The sequence below is a fragment of the Pelodiscus sinensis genome, chromosome 5 (assembly GCF_052426305.1).
Source record: "Pelodiscus sinensis isolate ZL-2025 chromosome 5, ASM5242630v1, whole genome shotgun sequence".
Classification (NCBI taxonomy): domain Eukaryota; kingdom Metazoa; phylum Chordata; order Testudines; family Trionychidae; genus Pelodiscus; species Pelodiscus sinensis.
Window position 1 is genome coordinate 5,540,972 of NC_143056.1, and position 23,661 is coordinate 5,564,632.

Here is a 23,661-nt window from a genome sequence, read left to right on the forward strand (position 1 = left end):
CAAACAGCAGATTAGACCTAGCTAGTGACTTTTTTAAAGCCATACTTAAAACAGTCTCTCCAGACAGAAAAGTACTGCTTACAACACAGAAGCGGTCAACCGTGTCATCTTCAAACTAGAAGATCCCTTCTAGTCTTAACTCCTGCATAGTGCAAACCTACAGAACTTCACCCAGTAATTCCTGCATTAAACTACATCTTCAAATGATTCTATCCCTGTACATAGCCAGCAACTCATTCCCATTTTTAACTAGAGCACTATTAGTAGTTCCAGCAAAAGTTGGTGGTATATACTGCAAGCAAAGCAGCAGGAATGGTTACTAATCACCAGGGATCGCCAGCCGTGCTGTCCGGAGTTCTGCGCATGCACAGATCCCCCGAACCCGGCTCTTCCGGGATGTAATCTACTCGCCACAGGCAAGTAGATTATAGATCGTCAAGCCCTGCTAATTACCATGGCATCCATCCCTCTTCCAAAGTCAGTGTTCAATTTCCTGTGTGAGAAATGTTCTTTACAAAAATAAAATAAAACCAACCATTTCAGGGATGGACGGGACTATTGTGATTATCTAGTGTTACACACCAGGTATGACACCATAGAATTTCTCTAGAGTATTTCATAAAGCAGATCTGTTAGAAAGACATCCAGTGTTCATTTAAAAATGCTCAATAATGGAGAATCCACAACCACCCTTCATAAACTGTCCCTAGGGACACTTCTATGTTACACCTATAGTGAGAAGATAGCCTGACAACAACATAAACTCAGCATCTCACCATACCACCTTAACTTGGGTATGAAGTTGTCTAGCTTCAGCTTTTACCCTTTCGTTTGTTACACCTGTAGTCTGCTTCCAGGGTAAGTGTCTTACATTGTATAAATTTTGGAACTTTTACCCAATCAACACATTCTTTGCTTGCAAAGAGCTTAAACTATCCAAATCACTCTATTCTTAGTCTCTAAGTTTGTTATTTTAATCAATGACCTGCAGAAAACAAAGTTAAACAGCAAAGGGCCCAGAAACAATTCTTGCAACTCCCCACTAAAAATGCATCTACTCAATTATTCCAAATTTAGGTGTTACTGTTTGAGGCCTAGGTGAGCTGCACCATTTTGTGTTCTGGATCATTCTAGTTTTGTAATCAAAGTGGTGTGCAGTATTACATCAAATGCCTTAAATAAGTATTAACAGCTCATCAAGCAAGTTTATGTTACTTTTCTGTCCTTCTGCCTGTCTTGAGACAGCTTTCCATGGGCTGCTTTCCCCTTCAACTGCACAGAGCTAAGAGCACATTGCAAGACATGATCAGTCACTCCCTTAAGTTCAAGAGGCAGTTTAAGCTACATACTGGCATTAAACTAGTGTTAAAGTTAAATAGCCTTAATACTGCCTTATAGATGAACTAATTGAAATAAAAATGGGTTAGGCAGAAAAAAGAGAGTTTAGCAATGACTTTCCCCTTCAATCCGGCAAAACAATGTCTGTTTACTGCTTCTATATTTCAATAATAGTTCGCCTTTTAATAAAAAAGCAGAGTAACAAAGAAGCCTGGCACACAAGATAAACTTGCTTCTGTGTAGCCAAAGGGAAATTAAGTCCTTACAATGAAAGATTAAATTTGTTGCATCCATTTACAGGGTTCTATACTTCAAGTACACAGAAATTAGTCAAGGCAGAATTGACTGTTAGGCCATTTTATTTTAATACACAAAATAGCATGGCAACAACTTGATATATTTAGTATGTCCCATTATCCAGATTAGGCAGAAGATTATGTCCAGAAGTCTCCTTGTGACATCTCTTCTTCAGAAGAGTTTAGTCCAACTGAAATGAGAAAAAGGAGAATTGTGAAGTGTAAAGTTAGTATCTAGACAAATTAGAAGCTTCCACATCATGCATTTCCTCCTGTCATTAAATATTCAAGCAATGAATCAGTCTTATAGCAGAAGGCTTATACTAGTGACATGGGGATGAGCGATATGCTGTTAAGGCACAAAATACAGGACTATGCAGCACTTTAAAGACTAACAAGATGGTTTATTAGGTGATGAGCTTTCATGGGCCAGACCCACTTCCTCAGATCAAATAGTGGAAGAAAATAGTCACAAATTCTTCCAATATTTGATCCGAGGAAGTGGGTCTGGCCCACGAAAGCTCATCACCTAATAAACCATCTTGTTAGTCTTTAAAGTGCTGCATAGTCCTGTCTTGTTTCAGCTACACCAGACTAACGCGGCTACATCTCTATCCCCCCCTAAGGCACAGATTGCAAAGATCATTCACGTGGCGATTTCCAAGTGACAACTCTCAAGCTCCCAGGCACCCCTCAGTTTCACCAGGCTCAGGTCAGCAACTCCAGCGGGCAGAGAGCACAAGGAGCCGGCTAGCAGGGCTGCCCAAGGGACATTAGCTCGCCTGTCGCGCACGAGCAGGGGAGTCCCGCGCAAGCAGCGGCCAGTGCCCCGCGGCTCGGCGAGAGGCAGCGCCCGGCCGGCCTGTGCCCCACGCGCTCCCCCCGCCCCCGGCCCGCACCTTGATGAAGCCGATGTCCTTGGCGTACTGGCGGAAGCACTGCCGGCACATGTTCAGCCCGTACTTGCGGATCAGGCCGTGGCGGTTCGAGCACACGCGGCTGCGGGGCGAGAGCGGGACACGGCGTCAGCGCAGCTGGCCCGCGGGCCAGACCCCCCCCGCCCGCCCGCGGGCCGCCCCCTCCCCTCAGCTCGGCTTCGAGCCTTCCCCGCCCCCCTCACGCGCGGCGCGACCCCGAGGCCTCCCCTCCCCCGCGAGCCGCCCCCTCCCCTCAGCTCGGCTTCGAGCCTTCCCCGCCCCCCTCACGCGCGGCCCGGCCCCGGGTCCCCCCTCCCCTCACGCGCGGCCCGGCCCCGGGTCCCCCCTCCCCTCACGCGCGGCCCGGCCCCGGGTCCCCCCTCCCCTCACGCGCGGCCCGGCGCTGGGCGGGAAGCGGCGCGCGGCGCCACGCACCACGAGCGCGAGCCCTGGCCGAACTTCCTGGGGTGGCTCCAGTAGAGCTGCTGGTGACCCATCCTGCCCCGCTGCTCGCCCGGCGCCGAAAGGGAGTGGGCGCCGCGCGCATGCGCTGATCAACCCCTCGCGCGGCCGGAACTTCCCGCCATGCACAGCGAAACCCCCCTCGGCCGCATGCGGGGCGGCTGCGCAGGCGCCGCTGAAATGGGTCCGCGCTGCTGCTCCCGGCGCAGGTGATGCGCAGGCGCGAGTGGAGTGCAGACCCACGCAGGCGCAAAAACACTTTGCTCCCCCCGCCCTCCCCGGCGGGTGGTGCGCAGGCGCGAGTGGAGCCGCTCGGCTCCCCAGCCGCCGTGCAGACCCACGCAGGCGCAGAAACACTTTGCTCCCCCTCCCGCACTCTCGTGACGTCACCGCAGCCGCAGCCTCTAGTAGCACGTCGGGCGGTGTAAGCATCGCCGGGCGCGGTGGCGCACGCCTGTAATCCTAGCTACTTGGGAGGCTGAGGCCGGCGGATCGCTTGAGCTCAGGAGTTCTGGGCTGCAGTGGGCTATGCCGATCGGGTGTCCGCACTAAGTTCGGCATCAATATGGTGATCCCTGGGAAGCTTGGGGTCACCAGGTTGCCTAAGGAGGGGTGAACCGGCCCAGGTCGGAAACGGAGCAGGTCAAAACTCCCGTGCCGATCAGTAGTGGGATGGCGCCTGTGAATAGCCCCTGCAGCGTAGCCTGGGCAAGACAGTGAGACACGGTCTCTTTTTGTGCACAGATCCTACGTGAGTGATGCACGCAGCAGCCCCTGGCCCAGCAGCATTTTAATGGGGGCACCTACAAACCAGGGACCCTGGGAGCCTGAACTGGGGAAGAGATCAGGGTGCCCGCGCACAGGATGGTTACTGCGGGAGATGGCTCTTAGGGATTTTTTTTTACACGGCCCTTTGCACTGGTGGGGAGGTCTGCAGGGGAGCGGGTTGGAGGGGTCACACCCGTCCCCCGCTCCCCAGCTGCACAGAAGCCCGGGCCAAGCTAACTCCACAAACTGTTCACACGCTCCACCCCACTTCAGTGTATTCAGGCTGAGCCGGCGGCGAGACAAGCTGCGTCCCTCCTGCCTCCTACTGGCCCCAGGTTGGAAATGCAGCTCGGAGCCGCTGCAATCGCCTCAGCGGCCGGCAGGGGTCAGTCCGGTGCTGGAATCAATGTCTGTGCCGTGAGAGAAGCCGATTCCCAGCCTAGCTAGTATCTATCACTAGAGCTCTTGTAGTGACCCTCACCCTCTATGTGGGTGCCCCATCTCTTTGCAATGGGGGAGATGGTGAGGCTCAGACTGTCCCTGATGCGGGGGATGCGATAAACGGGGCTGTATCATTCTCTTTCCGCACTTACTACACAGAGATCCCTGTTGTTCTCTCCCTGACAGCTGTGCAAACAGCTCACAGAACTAGGGAAATTGCTGTGCGCTGAACACAAAAATAACAATGTTTCAGATCTACATTGTATATGTATTATGGGAAGCATGGGCTCGAGAGGAGATAGAAATTGGTCATTATGAATAACCTATCAACTGACAGGCAAGAAACACAGGAATATTAAAGGGATGCTACCCCTAATTCTATTTTCATCAGCAGTTCAGGGGATACGCTTGCTGTTACCTCAGCTACTAATGCTTCTGAGGTTTGATCTGAGGAAGTGGGTCTGGCCCACGAAAGCTCATCATCTAATAAACCATCTTGTTAGTCTTTAAAGTGCTACATTGTCCTGCATTTTGCTAATGCTTCTGAGTGAGTTAGTCCCTAACTACAAAAACAACAAATAGCCTAGCAGCACTTTGAAGACTAACAAAACAGAGAGATGGTATCATGAGCTTTCGTGCAATCTAGATGCAGCCAGTGTGTTTGCTTTTCTTTTAGAGACCCCAGAGCTGTGGGTAGTTTGCCTTGAACCCTTTTTATGTTTTAATTTCCTTTTCAACTCAGCTACTTTCAAACAGCCCTCATCTCCTTCCCTGCCACCCCAGCCCAGCCCAGCCCAAGATCCCAGGCACTCACAATTGGAGCCAAATTCAGCTTTAGCATCATAGAATCCCAGAGCTGGAAGAGATCTAGCTCCCTACCCCTGCTTTCAGTTACACCAGGGTAAATCCAGTGGGAGGAGTTAGTTCCTTGAGATCAGAATCCGATTCTTGCTGCCACTATCTTTTGATTCCACAAATTCCATCAACTCCTTTCATTTTTTTTCTTTTTATATTTGGAAAACTGCATAGGACCTGAGAGGGAAGGAACCATAATCACAGCTTCTTAGCTAAGTGTGACGTAGTGGGGGGTACCTTGCTAGTTGCTATGCTGGGCAGTGGGTTGTGAGTGACCCTCACTGGCTGCTGGCTGCAGCACGGCCCAGCAGGGCAGAGGATGAGTCACTAGGCAAGGGTCTCTCAACCTGTCCGACCAGCTACCCCCCAGGGAGAGAAACAAAGGAAGGTGGAATGCCACCCTTGGCTGGGGGGCAGGTCGGGAAGGGACGGTCTTTAGTTTCTGTCTGGGAAGCAGGGGAGAAGGAGCTAGGGAGGGGGCTGGGATTGTAGGGCCCAGCCACCCCCCATCTCAAGGGGGGGCACTGAGGCCTCTTAGCCCCAGTTCCTGTAACCAGATGACATCTGTGCTGTGCTGTATCCTGGAGAAGCAATAAACTCCCTCTATTCTACTGGCTGGTGGAGTCTGTCCGTGCCACTACGGGGGTGCAGGAGATGGGAAAACCCCAACGCGCCTTCACACTAAGGCACTGAAGTCTATGGGAGCCTTTCCACTGATTTTAATCAGCGTGACATCAGACTCTAGATTAACCATGTGCCTAATTGCACATAATTGCCTTTAAATTATTATTTAAAACATGTTTTGTTTACAAACAAAATTTGATTACACAGTAACTTTAAGGAGAAATGATTTCCTTAAAAAAAGACGTAAAGTAGAAAGAAGAAAGCTGCTCAGTTAATTTAGGACTTATGCTACATTGGCTTTTACTGAGTGAAAAGACTTCCACTGTCTTTATGGGCATTGAATCAATATTGATGAAGGGATAGGCATTCAAAACATTTTCATGTTATTAGAATCAGTACACCAAGTTGTACTGATGAAAAGATCAGGCTAGTCTGTGTAAACTCCCAAATACAAAGATCTTGGGGCTGATCTGGTTTATACTTACATTTATTTCAGTAGTGTTACCCTAGATTCTCAAAGTACATGAGCATGGGATGGATCTTCGGAGGATATTGCAACCCAGAACTTGTGCTTCCAGCACAAGACACTGATAGCTTCTCTGTGGCACCACGTTTTCCCCATGGAGTTTTTTAGCTGTCATTCACAATTCTGTGGCATTTCTTCCTGTTTCCCCAGTATTGAATATTTAGGCCTCAAATTCTCATGTACGGTAAACTTCTGATAATCTGGCACCTTTAGGACGCAGGGGGTGCCGGATTATCAGATATGTCGGACTATCAGAAGTGGGGGCTATGAGCGGTCTGGGGTGGAGTGGGGGGGATGCCACCCCAGACCCCTCATAGCCCCCCCTCCGATAGTCCGTCTCTGCCCCAGGTGTCCCGATTCAGCCGCTGCTGGTCAGTTTCAGCAGCGGCTGAATCGGGGACACCTGCGGCAGAGCAGCTGGGGTGCTGCCGGGTTGGTCCCGTAGCGCCACCCCTTGGCGCTGCAGGACCAACCTGGCAGCACTCCGGCTGCTCTGCTCCAGGCATCCCCAAGAGCAGCTGGGGTGCTGCCGGGTTGGTCCCGCAGCTCCGAGGGGCAGCGCTACGGGACCAACCCAGCATCACCCCAGCTGCTCTGCCCCCAGCTTCCCCGATTCAGCTGCTGGAATCGAGGAAGCAAGGCGCAGAGCAGCTCCAATTGTTCAGCTGCTCCGAGCACTTCCGGGTTCCTGATGGTGCTGGACCATCAGGAGTGCTGGAGCATTGGATGCCGGACTAATGGAGTTTTACTGTAGGTTTAAAAGTTTGGGACTTGTTAGAGTGCACCCTCATTAAATGCAAAGCAATGCTAGCTGTTGACACTAGGTTGAGAGTTTTTTCAATTTATTGACAATAGGTAGGGAGAACTCATTCCCTGGTGAGGCAAAGTGAAGAAATGAACATAACCTTAGTTTAAAGGCAGCAGTAACATACCGTCAGCAGGAAAGCTTATTTGGAAGAACATGATGCTGTAAGCTAAAATCCAGGTATCATTTGTAGGTGCTGTCACACTGTTTTTTGCTGGTAGATGGAAAAACATCAAGGGCACGCTGACTCACATGGATTGGTTTATAAGGCTATGTCTACACTACCAGGTTATTTTGAAATAAGTTATTTGGAAATAACAACTCCAGAAAGAACTACTTCAAAGTAGTGCATCCACACTACAGGGAAGCCTCAAAATTAGTCTAAGGCACGTTCCCTTAGGGAACGTCTACACTGCAACGTTATTTTGAAATAATTAGCACTATTCTGAAATAACTTAGTTCGCATCTACACAGCAGGCAGTTATTTCAAAACAGTGTCAAAATACTGTCAAGCTGGAGGACTTCTTGCCCCAACTCCTGTAACCCCCATTGTACAAGGAATAAGGGAAGTCAGAGGAAGAGAGGTCTATTTCTAAATAAGAGCTGTGTAGATGCTCCCTATTTCAAAATAAGCTATTTTGAAATAAGATATGCAATTGACATAGCTTATTTTGAGTTAAACCCTGCAGTCTAGATGCACCCTTAATGTGGATGCACTACCTCAACTCAGAGTCCCAGGAAGCACTGAGGAGTAATTACTATGAATGATTCTGGGGAGTAGTTATTTCAAAATAACAGCAGCTGAGCATCCACACTAACCCTATTTTGAAATAGCTGTTTCAAAATAGGTGTTGTTAATCATAAATTCCAGGTTTATTATTTCAAAAGAACAATCCCGTTATTTTGAAATATTTTCAAAACAATGGGCTTGCTGTGTGGATGCTCACCTTGTCATTCCAAAATAACGGGAATTATTTCAAAATAACTCTATAGTGTAGACATGGCCCAAAGCACAATCCTGACTACTACATGGATAAGAGAGTCCAACATTGAAGGAAAAAGACAACAGATATATACAAGAAGTAGTGATGGGAGTTTGTAAACAAAGACATGTTAGCACATGATGCGACAGAGGACACAAGATTGCAGAGGACTCATACAGAGGACCGATTGATGAGATTCACGCAAGAAAGAAGAGTTTTTGATGGAGATCATATGTAATAAAGAAAATATTTTCTATTCAGTGCCTTTTCATTATGAATAATCAGCACAGCTGTCAAAAGGCCCTGTGTACATTAGAGAAATGTGCATCTTTTCTGCTTCATAGATCCTAAAGTTAAAATGGATCATTAAATCATCTATTTTGACCTCCTGTATTACATAGGTCAGAAAATTTCACTCAGTTAAACCTGTATTGAGCCCAGTAAACTAAAGACATCCATGCTGTGTCTAGACTGGCAAGTTTTTCAGCAAAAGCAGCTGCTTTTGCGGAAACACTTGCCAGCTGTCTACACTGGCCACTTGAATTTCCACAAGAACACTAGCTTCCTACTGTCTGAAATCAGTGCTTCTTGCGGAAATACTATGCTGCTCCTGATCGGACAAAAGTCCTTTTGCGCAAAGCTTTTGCGCAAAAGGGCCAGTGTGGACAGCTCAGATTTGTTTTGCGCAAAAAAGCCCCGATCGCGAAAATGGAGATCGGGGCTTTTTTGCGAAAAAGCGCGTCTAGATTGGCATGGACGCTTTTCCACAAAAAGTGCTTTTGTGGAAAAGCGTCCGTGCCAATCTAGATGCGCTTTTCTGCAAATGCTTTTAACGGAAAACTTTTCCATTAAAAACATTTGCGGAAAATCATGCCAGTCTAGATGTAGCCCCAGTGTTGAATTTAAGACACTGGAGGGAGGAAGAATTTACTCTGGCTCTTGGCAACTTGTTATAGGAGCATGCCCTGGTCTATACAGCAAGGGTTAAAGGCAGCGAGAGGTGGATCCTACAGCCCCAGGTTACTGATCAGAGTAGTCAAGTGCTGACATTGTGCACGGCGCTGGACAAGCCACACTAGGCTGTCCCATACCCCAGGGGCTTGCACTCTAGGTAAATTAATGCCCCCACCACGCAGAGAGAAGGGAGCTCTGCAAAGCACAGGAGAGGTAGCTGCGTGCTCAGCCGCTCGCCTCTGTGACTCTCCCCATACGGGGCAGCGCCCAGCGCTTGCAGCTCCCAGCCAGCGGGGTGTGGACAGGGCTGAGGCTGCACCCTACGCCCCTTCCCCGCAGGGGCGGTGCACGTGAGCGCCCGGGACCCCGGCGCCGGCCCAGCCGGGCAGCGCGCGGACTCTGCCACAAGGGGGAGCCAGAGCGCGGGCCCAAGGCGCAGCGCCCTCCCGGCTCAGGAGGCGGGGCCTCACGCGGGCCGGCTGTCCGCACACCTGCCTGTAAAACCCGCGGCGCCGGGCGGCCTCCGCTGCGCCCCGGCGGGTCCCTGGCTGGGGAGGAGACCGAGGCCAGGGCCCCCGCGGTGGACGCGCCGCGCAGACACAGCCTCAGCGGCGTCAGGCGGCGCGCGGGCGCCTCGGCCAGGCGGCGGCGCCGCGAGCGCGGCAGGACCCCGGGCGGTTTGGCGCGCGCGCGGGAGGGGCGAGCGGTTGGGCGCGCGCGGGCCGGGCCGAGCCGGCGCCATGAGGCTGCAGTGCGAGGTGGAGGTGCGGAGCCGCCTGCTGCCCACCTGCGGCCTGCGGGGCCGGGCCAAGGGCGCCCGCGCGCTGCTCTCCCTGGGCCGGCAGCCGGGCCGCGGGGGCCACGCCGTCTACCTCATGGTCTGCACTGCGCGGGACCGGGCCGGCGCCAGGTACAAGGTGAGGCCCCGCCCCCCTCAGCCGGGCCCCTCCCTGCGGGGAGCTCCCCCCCGGGGCCAGGTGTGAGGGGAGACCCCGCCCCCCCCAGCCGGGCCCCTCCCTTCGGGGAGCTCCCCCCCGGGGCCAGGTGTGAGGGGAGACCCCGCCCCCCCCAGCCGGGCCCCTCCCTTCGGGGAGCTCCCCCCCGGGGCCAGGTGTGAGGGGAGACCCCGCCCCCCCTCAGCCGGGCCCCTCCCTTCGGGGAGCTCCCCCCCGGGGCCAGGTGTGAGGGGAGACCCCGCCCCCCTCAGCCGGGCCCCTCCCTGAGGGGAGCTCCCCCCGGGGCCAGGTGTGAGGGGAGACCCCGCCCCCCTCAGCCGGGCCCCTCCCTGCGGGGAGCTCCCCCCGGGGCCAGGTGTGAGGGGAGACCCCGCCCCCCCTCAGCCGGGCCCCTCCCTGCGGGGAGCTCCCCCCCGGGGCCAGGTGTGAGGGGAGACCCCGCCCCCCCTCAGCCGGGCCCCTCCCTGCGGGGAGCTCCCCCCCGGGGCCAGGTGTGAGGGGAGACCCCGCCCCCCCTCAGCCGGGCCCCTCCCTGCGGGGAGCTTCCCCCCCCCTCCGGGCCAGGTGTGAGGGGAGACCCCGCCCCCTCCCCTCAGCCGGGCCCCTCCCTTCGGGGAGCTCCCCCGCCCCCCGGGGCCAGGTGTGAGGGGAGACCCCACCCCCTCCCCTCAGCCGGGCCCCTCCCTTCGGGGAGCTCCCCCTCCACCCCCCCAGTGTGAGGGGTCGGGCCCCTCCCCTTCAGGGAGCCCTCCCGGGGCTGGGCCAGATGCGAGGCGAGATCCCGTCGTTGCTCCCTCCGGGCAGGGTACGAGGGGCGACCCGCCCAGTGACTGTTCCTCCCGCCCCGGGACCGGCCAGGGGAGGGGGCAATTGCAGAGCCTGGCGGCTCTTGATACATTTTAAAAGCACAAGCGCAGTGGGGGAGCCCAGGCGAGAGCCGGGAATCCGCTGTCAGGGCTCGCTCCCAGTCTCTCACTGAGCCTCTGCCTCCCTTGCACACCTGCAAAGATGGTGTTGGGGAGGAACCCGCTTAAGCTGATCCCCCCCTCCAGCACCGGCTCCTATTCCCCCACACTTTGCTGCCTCTCTGTTAGAGGCAGCAAGGGGGGAGAAGCAATTTGTCAAGTCACTAGTTGACTAGTGGCTTACATCCCTACTCCCCTTATTGACTAATCATGTTGTTGACAAAAAATTTATTGGCTACACAATTGGTGAAATACCTGTTTTTTAACATCCCTAGTGGAGAGTGGTTTCTGAGTATGCCAGCACCTCTTCTCCCTTGGGTTTAAGGGTCCACCAATGGCTATTAGCCAGGATGGGTAGGAGTGGTGTCTCTAGCCTCTCTGTTTGTCAGAAGCTAGGAATGGGCAACACAAGATGGATCATTTGATTGCCTGTTCTGTTCGTTCCCTCCGAAGCACCAGTGTTGTACCAATAAAAGCAAGCAGGATCTTATGAGGGGGATAAGGCAAAAGCCACATTTATTGTAAAGATAATAATAAAAAAATAAAAGATAGAAGCAAACAACGTTGTTTAACTACTTAACCCTTATACATATAAACATCCATTCATTCAGGTTCTGTGTATTTGTTATAGTTACCAGCCTGGAAGTTGCTTGAGACAGAATACTGGCCAGGTATTCTGTACACAAGTGATGGTAGTGGGGAGCGAAGTCCTGATCAGATGCACATCTGAAGCTCCTGGTGGGCTGGCAGCAGAACCTTGGACTCTGATTCTGTAGTTTTTTAGTCCAGTTCTTATAGGAATTTCTTCCTATGCCAGTCTATGGAAATTGCTGCATCATGCTGATGTCTTCAGGGTGGCTGCCAGGTGCTCGTCAGTGATCTCATCGGGTGGATCTCCAGTACTTGGTTTTCTCCTCTTGACACCTTTTGGTTGCACTGTGTGACGGCGCGTTGGGGGTTCCCCGTCTCCTGCACCCCAAAATGGCACAAACAGACTGCACCAGCCGGTGGAATAGAGGAAGTTTATTGCCTCTCCAGGATACAGCATAGCACAGATGTAGTCTAGTCACAGAGCTGGGCTAGGATGCCTCAGGCTCCCTTGAGTTGGGGGGAGACTGGGCCCCTAAACTCCAGCTCCTCTCCCTAGGCTGTCTCCTCCATCCTCACAGACAGCCAGCAACCAACCAACTCCCTTCCAGCCCTGCCCCCCCCAGCCAGGGCAGCATTCACCTTCCTTTGTTCCTCTCCATGGGGGGTGTCTGGCCACTGGTTCAACAAGTTTGGCATTACCTTGGCCTAGTGAGGTTTTCCCTGCTGGGTCTTGCTCCAGACAGCAGAGGTCACCACATCCCAGCAAGTACCCCCACTACGTCACACACTGGCACCTGATGCCTTCTTCAGTCCTTTGTTACTGTATTCTCAGGCTGGCACCTCTCAGAACCATTCATTCATCATCCAAGCACTCTGTCTTACATACATTCCCTAATTAATGTTTCCCATACAGTATTTCATATAATAACAACTTTACATATTCAAGAGTTGTAGTTACAAAAAAGTCAAGTTTCTGGGTGGCATTTCTTGAAACATTCTCTGTCTGAGTGCTGAGTTAGTTACAGTTGTTTTGAAGAGAACAGGCCTCAATTATGTAACAATGCCCTTAGTCAATTACAGGGCTTGGCTCCCATAGCAGTTAGTGGCTTGACAATGCATTGTTACAATGTATCTCTGCAATGTCAATTTCAAGCAGCCCCTTGCACAAGCTTGAGCATGTCCGGGGGAGGGGGGGGGGGAGCTATTTCTGGCTACATAGTCCTAATATTATATTCCTAACAAATTATATTCTAGAGGGGCAATAATTATAAAAATCTAAACATTTAACAATCTTAACAAATAATAATAATAAATCTAAATAATAATAAATCTCAACACTTTAAGTTGTGAGGAACAAATTATGGGGAGTCACTTCCACTTGGGGGAATAATTTTCAATACATTAATATGTTATCCCTACACCAGGCATTGGCCACTGTCAGTAGACACAATACTGGGCTAGATGGATCTTTGGTCCAACCCAGTATGGCCATTCTTATGTTCTTATATTGAAAGATGCTTTTACAAAATATATGAAAGCCATGATTTAACAGTAAAACTATACTGTTTAACCAAAATAATGATTCCTTGGGAAGGCTTTGTACCCAAGCTTTCAACGCTCTTTTTCCTCCTTTTTTCCAACAGTTAAAGGAGAACATTGAGCAGTTCTTCACCAAATTTGTGGAGGAAGGGAAAGCTACTGTTCGCTTGAAGGAACCTGCAGTAGATGTCTGTCTTAGCAAGGTAGAAGATGGATAATGGCTAGCTTTCTGTCTGGTTTTCTTTTATGTGGGTGGTCACTGGGAGCCTCCCTCCTTCTTCTGTGCTGTTGAATGTTGCTCTTCGTGTAACTAGTAAATACCTGTCAAGCACTGGAAAAGTTGACACACAAAATCTCCTTGAGGTGTTTGTTTACCTGACATGTATTCCGCTTTTGATTCATTCCGCTTTTGATTCATTCCCAGTCCTTACTGAGGCACAGTGTGAGAACTGGAACCCCTGTGTGTAAATTCATGGCACTGGCACTAGACTAGCCTTAGCAAGATTTCCACAGCTAAGTGTTCCATTATCTATGTGCCTGTGAATGTGTGTGTGCATGGCTTCAAATGCTTGTTCTCCAAACCATACAGATCACCCAGGAATACTTTCTAATCCAGATATTTGAAGTCTACAGTATAGAAATAAAACTATTATACTGATGCCAGGGCACTGGCACATGAATTACTTAGAAAAGTTAGATGTCTTTAAGTCACCAGAGCCTGATGAACTGCATCCTAGAATGCTCAAGGAGCTGGTAAAGGAGGTATCTGCGACATTCGCTATCTTCCTTGAAAAGTCATGGAAGATGGGAGAGATTCCAGGAGCCTGGAAAAAGGCAGATATAGTGCCCATCTATACAAAGGGAAATAAGGACACCCCAGGAAACTACAGGCCATTCATCTTAACTTCTGTGCTAGGAAAGATAATGGAGCAAATAATTAAGGAATCAATCTGCAAACATCTAGAAGATAATAAGGTGATAGGCAGGGCTTGACAATTAGGGCAATCTACTCAACTGTGGCGAGTAGATTTTAGCCCATCACGGCACCGCAGTACGATCAGCGCATGTGCAGTCCAGTCTGCGCATGTGCAGCGTGCCAAACTGCGCGGCTGGCGAGTGGGGCACACCACCGCTTGTCAAGCCCTGGTGATAGCTTTCCTTCATAGTATATCAATCCTTGTGGATAAAGGGGAAGCAGTAGACATAGTATAGCTATACTTCAGTAAAGCAATTGATACAATCTCACGTGACCATCTTATCTATAAACTAGGAAAATACAACCTACACGGGGCTTCTATCAGGTGGGTGCATAACTGGTTGGATACCATTCTCAGAGAGTAGTCATCGGTGACTTGTGGTTATACTGGAAGGGCACAACAAGTGGGGTTCCACAGAGATCCGTTTTGGGATAATAGCATAGAGTATGCTTTTAAAGTTTTCAGGTGATACCAAACTGGGAGGGGTTTCAAGTGATTTAGAAGACTGAGTTGTAATTCAAAATGATCTGGGCAAACTGGAGAAATGGTCTGAGGTAAATAGGATAAAGTTCAATAAGGATAAATGCAAAGTGGTCTTCTCTAAGGGGAGTAATTATTTCCACACATACAAAATGGGAAGTGACTGTCTAGGAAGGAGTACTGCTGAAAGGGATCTAGGGGTCATTGTGCACCACAAGCTAAATATGATTCAACACTGTGACACTGTTGCAAAAAAAGCAAACATTCTGGGATGCATTGGGAATGTCAGCATGTATTCATTTACATGATTAACTGATAACCTTAATCTTGGTTAATCTTATCGACTACATGCACCTTCTCTCTCTTTTTCCCTCTTCTCCCTCCCCCCCCCCCCCCAACTGCGCCTTGCTGCCTCTGTATCAGAGGCAGCTGGGGTGGGAGTCCGTGAGGAGCTGACTTTTTTAAACTGGCTCCTGTGGAGCCACCTGCCTCCTCTCCTGCCCCACTCTTCTCTCTCCCCCTCACCTCCTCCCACAAGCAGGTTAGATAAATATCTATCAGGATGACTTAGATGATGCTCGGTCCTGCCATGAGAGCAGGTAACTGGACTTGATGACCTCTCAAGGTCCCTTACAGTTGTAGTATTCTGTGTCACATAGGCTACGTCTAGACTGGCATGATTTTCCGGAAATGCTTTTAACGGAAAAGTGACGAGGAGTCCTGTGGCACCTTATAGACTAACTGAAGTGTAGGAGCATAAGTTTTCGTGGGCAAAGACCCACTTCGTCAGATGCATGTAGTGGAAATTTCCAGAGGCAGGAATAAATATGCAGGCCAGGATCAGGCTGGAGATGACCAGGTGGATCCAATCAAGGAGGATGAGGCCCACTTCTAGCAGCTGATCTGGAGGTGTGAATTCCAAGAGAGCAGAAGCTGCTTTTGTAGTTAGCTGAGCTACAATTCATCTTTAAGTTTGACACAATCAACTCTGGATTAAACAAAGACTATGAATGGCTTGCTAACTACAAAAGCAGCTTCTGCTCTCTTGGAATTCACACCTCCAGATCAGCTGCTAGAAGTGGGCCTCATCCTCCTTGATTGGATCCACCTGGTCATCTCCAGCCTGATCCTGGCCTGCATATTTATTCCTGCCTCTGGAAATTTCCACTACATGCATCTGACGAAGTGGGTCTTTGCCCACGAAAGCTTATGCTCCTACACTTCAGTTAGTCTATAAGGTGCCACAGGACTCCTAGTCACTTTTGCAAATTCAGACTAACACGGCTACCCCTCTGATACTTTAACGGAAAAGTTTTCCGTTAAAAGCATTTTCGGAAAAGAGCATCTAGATTGGCACGGACGCTTTTCCGCAAAAGCACTTTTTGTAGAAAAGCGTCTGTGCCAATCTAGACGGGCTTTTCCGCAAAAAAGCCCCGATCGCCACTTTTGCGATCGGGGCTTTTTTGCGGAAAACAAATCTGAGCTGTCTACACTGGCCTTTTTGCGCAAAGGGACTTTTGCCCGAACGGGAGCAACATAGTATTTCCGCAAGAACACTGACAATCTTACATGAGATCGTCAGTGCTTTTGTGGAAATTCAAGCAGCCAGTGTAGACAGCTGGCAAGTTTTTCCGGAAAAGCAGCTGATTTTCCAGAAAAACTGGACAGTCTAGACACAGCCATAGAGTATAAATGCTTAAGCCAGGGAACTTTGACAGGACATCATTGGCTTCTCTATCTGCAGTTACATAGGGCCTCTCTTTATTCGGAGTGATTGAGAAGTCACAGGCAAATACCCAAGTAATTTCATCTAATATTTTAAGGGAAAAGTTAAGTTATTAGAGTTAGATCTTAGCAGTTTGGGCCTAAGTTATTTTGTAGGTCCACAAACTTAACTAGGCACTACGGAATACCCTTTGGAGATGTGATCCATGAGATGATTCATCAATACAGTTGAGTTGTTTTAAGGAATGTGAACGAGTAACCAGCATATGTGGGCGGGGAGGGGAAGAGGGATTCCACTTAGTAATTATATATTAAAATGGAGAGGCATCTTTGGTTATTCCCTTATTTTTGTGAAAAAAGCTGATCCCTGCTGTCTTTGCTTTGATAGGCTAACTTTCTTTGCTTTGTTTTTCCATATCCCCATTGTTCTGTCTCTGCCACTCAGTTTCCACTTTTGTCTAGCATTTTCTTTTATTTGAAAAAGAAGCATTCTTATTGTTTCATTTTTCATATAGCCAGTCCTTTTACCCCTCCCATATTGTGTTGTCCTTTTTCCAAAATAAATTACTACACGGATTTCCCTTGCAATATTTCAGTAATTGTAATAATATACCAATAGTGTACTGTTCAAATGATTATTCAGCTTGTGTTGCAAAATTAGAGCTCTCTGTTAATGTACCAGCAATATGATTGCTGCCTGTCTACTTACCTGATACCTACTGCTAGAGCAAAGGAAATTTTATCTGTAAGTTCTGTGTATAGTCAAAACAAATCCCCAAAGATCAAGAGGACAGTTTTTTATTCTTGCATTCAGGTTTGATTTGCCCCCTTTGCCACTGAATGGGGAAGTTAATTGGCATTAGATATTTGTAGGCAGTCATACTGTTAGCAGGGCAATAAGGTTTATTTGGCCCATAATGCTATTTTAATCAAATATGGCTTATTTGTACTATGGTCTTTTTGCTAAGATGAGGTGCCCTTTTGGGCCGACCTTGTGGCATGATCTTGAGGTGTGTAAACATTTGCTCCAAATGCAGCACTTGCTTAAGGGGTGGTAGTCTGAGAGTAACCCCTTAGCATCATGTCGCCCATATCAGGTGTTCTGATGCGCGGGTCTTCTCACCCTGAGGGTGAAAGCCAGATCCTGCCCAGCAGCTCCACATGTGTTCTTTTACAAATAATAGTACCTAGAGGCCCCCAGGATCAGGGCCCCATTGTGTTGTGCACTTTACACACATTGTAAGAGACAGTCCCCCACAGTGGAGCAGACAACCTACCAGGCCCCTGGGCAAGGTGGGGAGGTGGACCTGGTCTGTGCTTCTGCAGGGGGCAGGGCCTCAGGCAGACATGGCGGGACTGGGGTCAGCCAGCCCTCAGCACTGCCCTTACTGCAACAAGGCCCTCAGTAGTGCCCGGAGCAGCAACTTAAAGGGCCTGGAGTTCTGGTTGCTGTGGCAGCAGCAGTGTCTGGGAGCCCCAGGCCCTTTTGCATCACTGGGCCCCAGGGCAGTTGTTCCCTTTGTGCCTGCCTTCGCCTCCATTGGCAAGCCTGGTACCCTGCTGTGTAGAACTTACAAATTAAACAGACAGTGAGTGGAAGAAAGGAATTATTATGATCCTCCATTTTACAGATGAAGAATTGAAGCATATAGAGTGAAGCCAGGTCTATACTAGGCCTGGAAGGTCGGGTTAAGGTACGCAGCTCTAGCTACATAAAATATGTAGCTGAAGTTTGCTTACCTTAAGCCGAGCTTGGCATGGTCTTCCCAGAGGACAAATGCTCCCATCGATGCCAGGGGTACTGGTACGGGATAGAACTACCTTCAGCATTCAATTTAGCGGGTCTTAACTAGACACTCTAAATCAAACGCCAAAAGATAATCTCCAGCATGGAAAATATAGGTGTTGCCCGAGTTACTTACTTAAGCTTGCAAATTGTCTGGGTAGTACAGATCTCCCAAGTCTCCACACAGTCCTAAAGCACAAGATTTTTCTTCCTTTCCTGCTTTGAGAGAGAAGTATGTGTTGTCTGTGAGACCACCTCATCATCTGCTTCCTTTTTGTTTGTTTTTGAAGCGCAAAACAGGTTATTCCGGTCGTTTACTGTATGCCGGTACCAGGAAATCTTTTCTATGAGCCATAGTTTGTATTCGATATGTATTGGGAACTTCTCAAATGCCTCCGCTTTTTTGAGAGTGATGCTATGCTACTTAACCTCAACTGTACCACTTCAGGCCTCCTTTAAATCTATTAAAGGAATGTTGAGTAAATATTTAACATAAAAGTAATCTGGTAGTCCTCAACACTGTTCGGCTATGTCTACACTGGCAGCTTCATGTGCAAGAACAGCTGTTCTTTGGCAAAAACTTGCCTGCTGTCTACACTGCACAAGCGTTCTTGCACAAGTAAATTTACAGTATAGCATTATAAAAGAGGGCTTCTTCCAGAAGAGTTATTCCTCTCCCCACGAGGAATAAGCCCTCTTGCACAAGAGCTCTTCCACAAGAGGGCAGTGTAGACAGGCAACATGAATTTCTTGTGCAAGAAGCCCCTATGATTAAAATGGCCATCAGAGCTTTCTTGCGCAAGAGAGCGTCCACGGTGCCATGGATGCTCTTACGCAAAAGCACATGCCAGTGTGGAAGCGCTCTTGTGGAAGATTTTTTTGCATAAAAACTCTTCCGTAAAAGAGTTCTTGCGCAAGAAGCCGCCAGTGTAGACGTAGTCTTCATGTTCTATTTCAGTGATGCTATCACTTGTTGCACCCAGCCTACGACAAGGTTGGTGTTTTTCTCAGAAAAGTAAGGAGTCTTCCTGGCTTTACCAGAAGCTTCCTTTGTGCCTGTGGGCAACCAGTTAACCTCTCTGCCTCAGAACATCTGAAGTTGCCCTACAGGTGCTAAACCAGTTAGTCCAGCATTTCCACTTTGCCTCAGACTCTGCCACCCACACTCAGCTTTTTATTTTTATTTTTTTTTCTGCCTTGGGGCATCAGTAACACTGTAGCCTTAAAGCTTTGTCTCCCCTTCCTCCCATGGGTGTAGTCTGTAAAAATAGTCATGTTAACTGGTTCCAGCTATGCCTTGCAGCCCTTCTTGTCCAATCCGTATTCCAGGCTTGCTTCTCTGCTTCAGACTCTTACACTTTGTTCTTTTTGTGAGCTATGTACTGCCTTTTGTTTGCTCTGACTGATTAGGAGAGGTTGTAACTTCCCTAACTAAATTATTTATTGCTTGTACTTAAATACAATTACTAGAGAATTCTAAACTAGCCTGACCTAGGTCTTTTTCCCCCTATCCATTTTCCTCCTATCCATTTTCATTACCCTGCTGACTCAGGTCACTTGACACACTCTCCTGTACAAAAGAGCTCAGAAAGCACTAGCACAAGTAGAGGAGGTGTGAGAGGGAAATGTTCAGAGTTATTCTGTTTTTTGCTTTTGTAGGCAAATGCCAGCAATTTAAAGAGCTTCCTTGCAGCAGTGAGGCTGGCTGACCGTGGCACCGATGTTGAAGCGCTGCCTCTTTCAGTCTTGGTACCAGCAAAGACGTCCGAAGTTGAGAAACCGAAATCTAAGATGATCATTACATCAAAAAGAGACTATCCGCTAACCAAAAATTTCCCTTACTCCCTTGAACATCTGCAAGCCTCATACTGCAAACTCGCTCGAGTCGACATGCGAATGCTGTGTCTGAAAAAACTCCGAAAACTGGACTTAAGCCACAATCATATAAAAAAACTGCCAGAAACTATCGGTGACCTTGTCAGCCTTCAGGAGCTGAATCTGCACAACAATCACTTGGAGTCCTTCTGTGTCGCTCTGTGCAACTCTACGCTTCAGAAGTCTCTACAGTTTTTGGACCTCAGCCAAAATAAAATCAAAGCACTTCCAGTTCAATTTTGTCAACTGCAAGAACTCATTCACTTAAAGCTGGATGATAATGAGTTGATTAGGTTGCCATTCAAGATAGGCCAGCTAAGTCAACTACGCTTCCTGTCAGCAGCCCGTAATAAGCTTCCTTTTTTGCCCAATGACTTCAGAAATCTGTCTCTTGAGAAGTTAGATCTCTTTGGAAACCCTTTTGAACAGCCTCATCCTCTCGTTCCCAGCATACAGCTAAAAATACCATTAACTTTATTAGAATCTGCTGCAAGAGCAACAGTAAACTACAGGTAAGAACCGACTGATCGGACTATAGCTTTGAAAAAGAACGAGAAACAAGTTGGCAAGTATTTAACCTTCTAACATATGCAGTTGCAGTAAATTACAGGGTAACAGAAAAATCCTTTAAATTCAATGTAAGTCCATTTCTTGAAGGCTCTGTGTAATATTTGTGAGAATCTCTGAGATTTGTTTTAACTGTAATTTGAAGCTTTGAAAGGGAGGTCAGTGAAACCTGTAGCTTGAAATTAGTTATCCACAGAACAGGTATAGTCAGGGTTCGCCAAGCAGTGGAAAGCCCCGCTTGCCAGCTGCACCAGCTCTTCCAGATTGTAATCTACTCGCCACAGGCAAGATTACATTATTTGTCGAGCCCTGGATATAGTTCCAGTAATGAACCTCTGCTCTTTCACACGCTATGAGAACGTACCAGTTTCCATGAATGTTGGTCTCTTCTGAAACTACTTGTGCAGGATTCCTATTTGTCATGTGGGTATATCCACTGTGGCTTGAGGTTGCTTTCACGCATTATTGCCGTTCAGATCGTTTTCACACACCTGTGTTGGAAACCATGCAAAATATTTGTTCGTTAGTGGGTAGCTATTTCCTGCTACTACACTTGTTTTTTGAAAAGGAAAAGAAACTCCTACACACTGAAACAGCCAGCTGCAATAGTGTATGTATGTTGTTCTGCTCTTGGTGTGCAGAGGGCCTTAGAGAAGATCTGAGCAGCTTTGGAAAGATTTGGGATAAATGAGCTGACTGCTTAGAAGGGAAGTATTGAGCTGTAGCTACGTCATTCCTATTGAGATCTCTCTCTACCTTACCAGTGGCTTTCTTGAGCCACTGCAGCATCAGGATTGCTAACTAGCCTTGAGGCTTAGGGTGTGGCTCAAAAACAACAAACTAATGGGGGGGGGGAACAGAGTCTCATGGTTGTTGAAAACTAACTGCAGAAAGGACAGTCCTAGGTTCTGATTCTTGATCTGAAGTGATTCTTGAATGCCACGAAGGAGAAGGCAGGTAAGTCAACAAGGAGCCCAAGGTAGGAGGTTGAGGACATACTGCTGTTTTATTTCAAAGCAGTTAGTATCCATTAGCTATTTTATAATGTCTCCCACTTACTCTTATCAGCACAGGAGTAACAGTTGGCCTCACTGTCCTTTCTCTGTGACAAGCTTGGAGGATACTCTAATCTGTTCATTCACAACACCTAGAGGAAGGGATCATACAGAGACCTTGCTGACTGGTGTCTGCATCTGTACTAGCATAGCATGACCCTCTGGCCCTTTTTCATTGTGTCTGTGTCAGGTTCCTGATTCCAGCAGCCTGGAACTTGGCTGCACTTCGTGGCTGGGATGCTGATCCATCATTGCAGATGAACAGGTCTTTCAGATTTGAATGATGTTTGTGTCATCTACCAAAGGGGTGTCTCATAGCACAATTATTAGCGAGGGATGTGAAGGACTAGCCAACTAGTCAACTATCCGATAAACAAATGCTTTTCAGATAGCCTTTCGACTAGTCGCTTCCCCCCGCCCCTTGCTGCCTCTATCAAAAAGAGGCAGCAAGAGTGGGGGGAAGTGGAGGGGGTACTTCAAAGTGGCAGCGCCACGTGGACCCCAGGATCAGCTGGGGACTCCCCTGCTGACTGGGCTCTGTGTGACACTGCCACTTTGAATTGCCGCAAGGAGCCTGATTTTGTTTCAAAGTGGCAGCACCTCATGGAGCCTAGGGTCAGCAGAGGAGTCCCCAGCTTATCCTGGTCTCCCGGCAGCATTTCAAAGCGACAGCACCTCACAGAGCCCAGGTCAGCAGGGGAGTCCCCAGCTGATCCCAGGCTCCACACCGCGCTGCCACTTCTGAAATGCCACAAGGAGCCTGATGCCCGGCTCCCCATGACGTTTCAAAGCGGCAGTGCCGCACGGAGCCCGGAGTCAACGGGGGAGTCCCCAGCTGACCCCAGGCTCTGCAGCAACAGCCCTAGGGCTGTTGCTACACTTCAGAAGTGGAGGCGCTCTATCAACTAATCAAATAGTTGATGCATTTTGCATCAACTATTCGATTAGTCAGTTACTCACTATTTAACATCCCTATTGTTAGTGGTCCATTTGTCAGGTCACTAAATTTGACTGGTATTGGTTAATGTTTTAGTGTGTTTACACATACTCGTCTCTTTCAACAGAATCCCTTATGGTCGTCATTTGCTTCCTTCTCATCTCTGTGAAGATCTGGATGTAGCTAAAACATGTCAGTGTGGAAGTGCCTGTCTAAGCTGCTTCATTCAGACAACAGTGACGATGAATCTCCATCATGTAGCTCATACCGTGGTCCTTGTCGATAACATGGGAGGTACAGAGGCTCCCATTGTCTGTTACTTTTGCTCTCTCACTTGTTATTCCCAGTTTCTAGATAGATATCTGCAGAGTAATAGGTGACCTTAAGGGACAGTGAAGGCACTGTTGTGGGAAGTTTCATCCAGTGATGGAGGACTTGGAAATCATAAGTTGCTTAGCTGTCTTTGTCTGCTATTATGAAATGGAAACGAACCATTGAGTGTGCACTACAAATAGTTAATGTCAGACTTACAAAGCCTTCTCGCTGTAAACCTGATGTGATCTGTCTATGCTAAAGTATCTTTCACTTCAGTGCAGAGATTTCAACTTGAATCTTCTTAATGAGAATGTATTTTAGCTTGCTTATATTGCTGTAACTTTGTCCGAAGCATCACTGTTTTTTCTCTTTTGCTTTTTTATGGATTAGGTTACCTCTCCTTGCCAGAAGGAGGGAGTCGGGTGAATTTCTGCTTGTTTCTATTGCCAATCATGTACACCTTCCCTTGCTTGATGCTCTGAACTCAATCAACTAGGGAGGACTAGCCTTTTTTCCTAGTTCACAGTGTAGTGCCTTTCCTGCTGGAGAGCAGGAACTCTGACTAATTCACTAGCTTGTTTATCGTGGAGCAGGAAAGTATTCTACTGTCCAAGAGATTACATTGTAAGACTAGTTCTTGAACGCTCTTCAGGTATTTTTGGTTCCATAAACAATGCCACATGTAGGGTGCTCACCTCAATCAGGATACAGTATTAGCCTTTTTTTAAATCAGAACAAATATTTGTGTGTTGTTATAACTGTCATATAAGAGAAATGTCAGTTTCACATTCACAACCTAAATTAACTATTTCTAAGCATCATGTAAATATTTAAGGTTCTTGGGATGTTCATTACATGATTACTTCAATTATTAAATGCTGAAATTCTTCTTGCACACTTGAATTTATACAAACCTTGCTTTGG

The 23,661-nt window shown here is 48.4% G+C and overlaps 2 protein-coding genes and 1 non-coding gene across 3 annotated transcripts; 2 read left to right on the top strand and 1 right to left on the bottom strand.

Moving 5' to 3' along the window:
• Positions 1–1,679: 1,679 nt before the first annotated feature.
• RPS29 (ribosomal protein S29) lies at positions 1,680–3,147 on the bottom strand. Its single transcript, XM_075926143.2, has 3 exons — positions 2,987–3,147; positions 2,534–2,633; positions 1,680–1,825 (listed from the first exon to the last, which is right to left on the bottom strand). The coding sequence occupies exons 1-3, from the start codon at positions 3,046–3,048 to the stop codon at positions 1,817–1,819; spliced, it is 171 nt and encodes a 56-aa protein (XP_075782258.1). The 5' UTR covers positions 3,049–3,147; the 3' UTR covers positions 1,680–1,816.
• Positions 3,148–3,446: 299 nt separating this feature from the next.
• On the top strand, positions 3,447–3,746 carry LOC149524268 (signal recognition particle RNA). Its single transcript, XR_016349772.1, has one exon.
• A 5,777-nt stretch (positions 3,747–9,523) lies between these two features.
• On the top strand, positions 9,524–23,632 carry LRR1 (leucine rich repeat protein 1). Its single transcript, XM_075926144.2, has 4 exons — positions 9,524–9,886; positions 13,125–13,223; positions 19,648–20,375; positions 22,550–23,632. The coding sequence occupies exons 1-4, from the start codon at positions 9,710–9,712 to the stop codon at positions 22,800–22,802; spliced, it is 1,257 nt and encodes a 418-aa protein (XP_075782259.1). The 5' UTR covers positions 9,524–9,709; the 3' UTR covers positions 22,803–23,632.
• Positions 23,633–23,661: the final 29 nt, after the last annotated feature.

Excerpts from the sequence above, each read along its gene's own strand:
- RPS29 (XM_075926143.2), bottom strand. The coding sequence starts at position 3,048 with ATGGGTCACCAGCAGCTCTACTGGAGCCACCCCAGGAAGTTCGGCCAG. Across the intron at positions 2,634-2,986 it reads GGCCAGGGCTCGCGCTCGTG|CCGCGTGTGCTCGAACCGCC; the intron begins GTGCGTGGCGCC and ends CTCGCCCCGCAG.
- LRR1 (XM_075926144.2), top strand. The coding sequence starts at position 9,710 with ATGAGGCTGCAGTGCGAGGTGGAGGTGCGGAGCCGCCTGCTGCCCACC. Across the intron at positions 9,887-13,124 it reads GGGCCGGCGCCAGGTACAAG|TTAAAGGAGAACATTGAGCA; the intron begins GTGAGGCCCCGC and ends TTTTTCCAACAG. Across the intron at positions 20,376-22,549 it reads AGAGCAACAGTAAACTACAG|AATCCCTTATGGTCGTCATT; the intron begins GTAAGAACCGAC and ends CTCTTTCAACAG.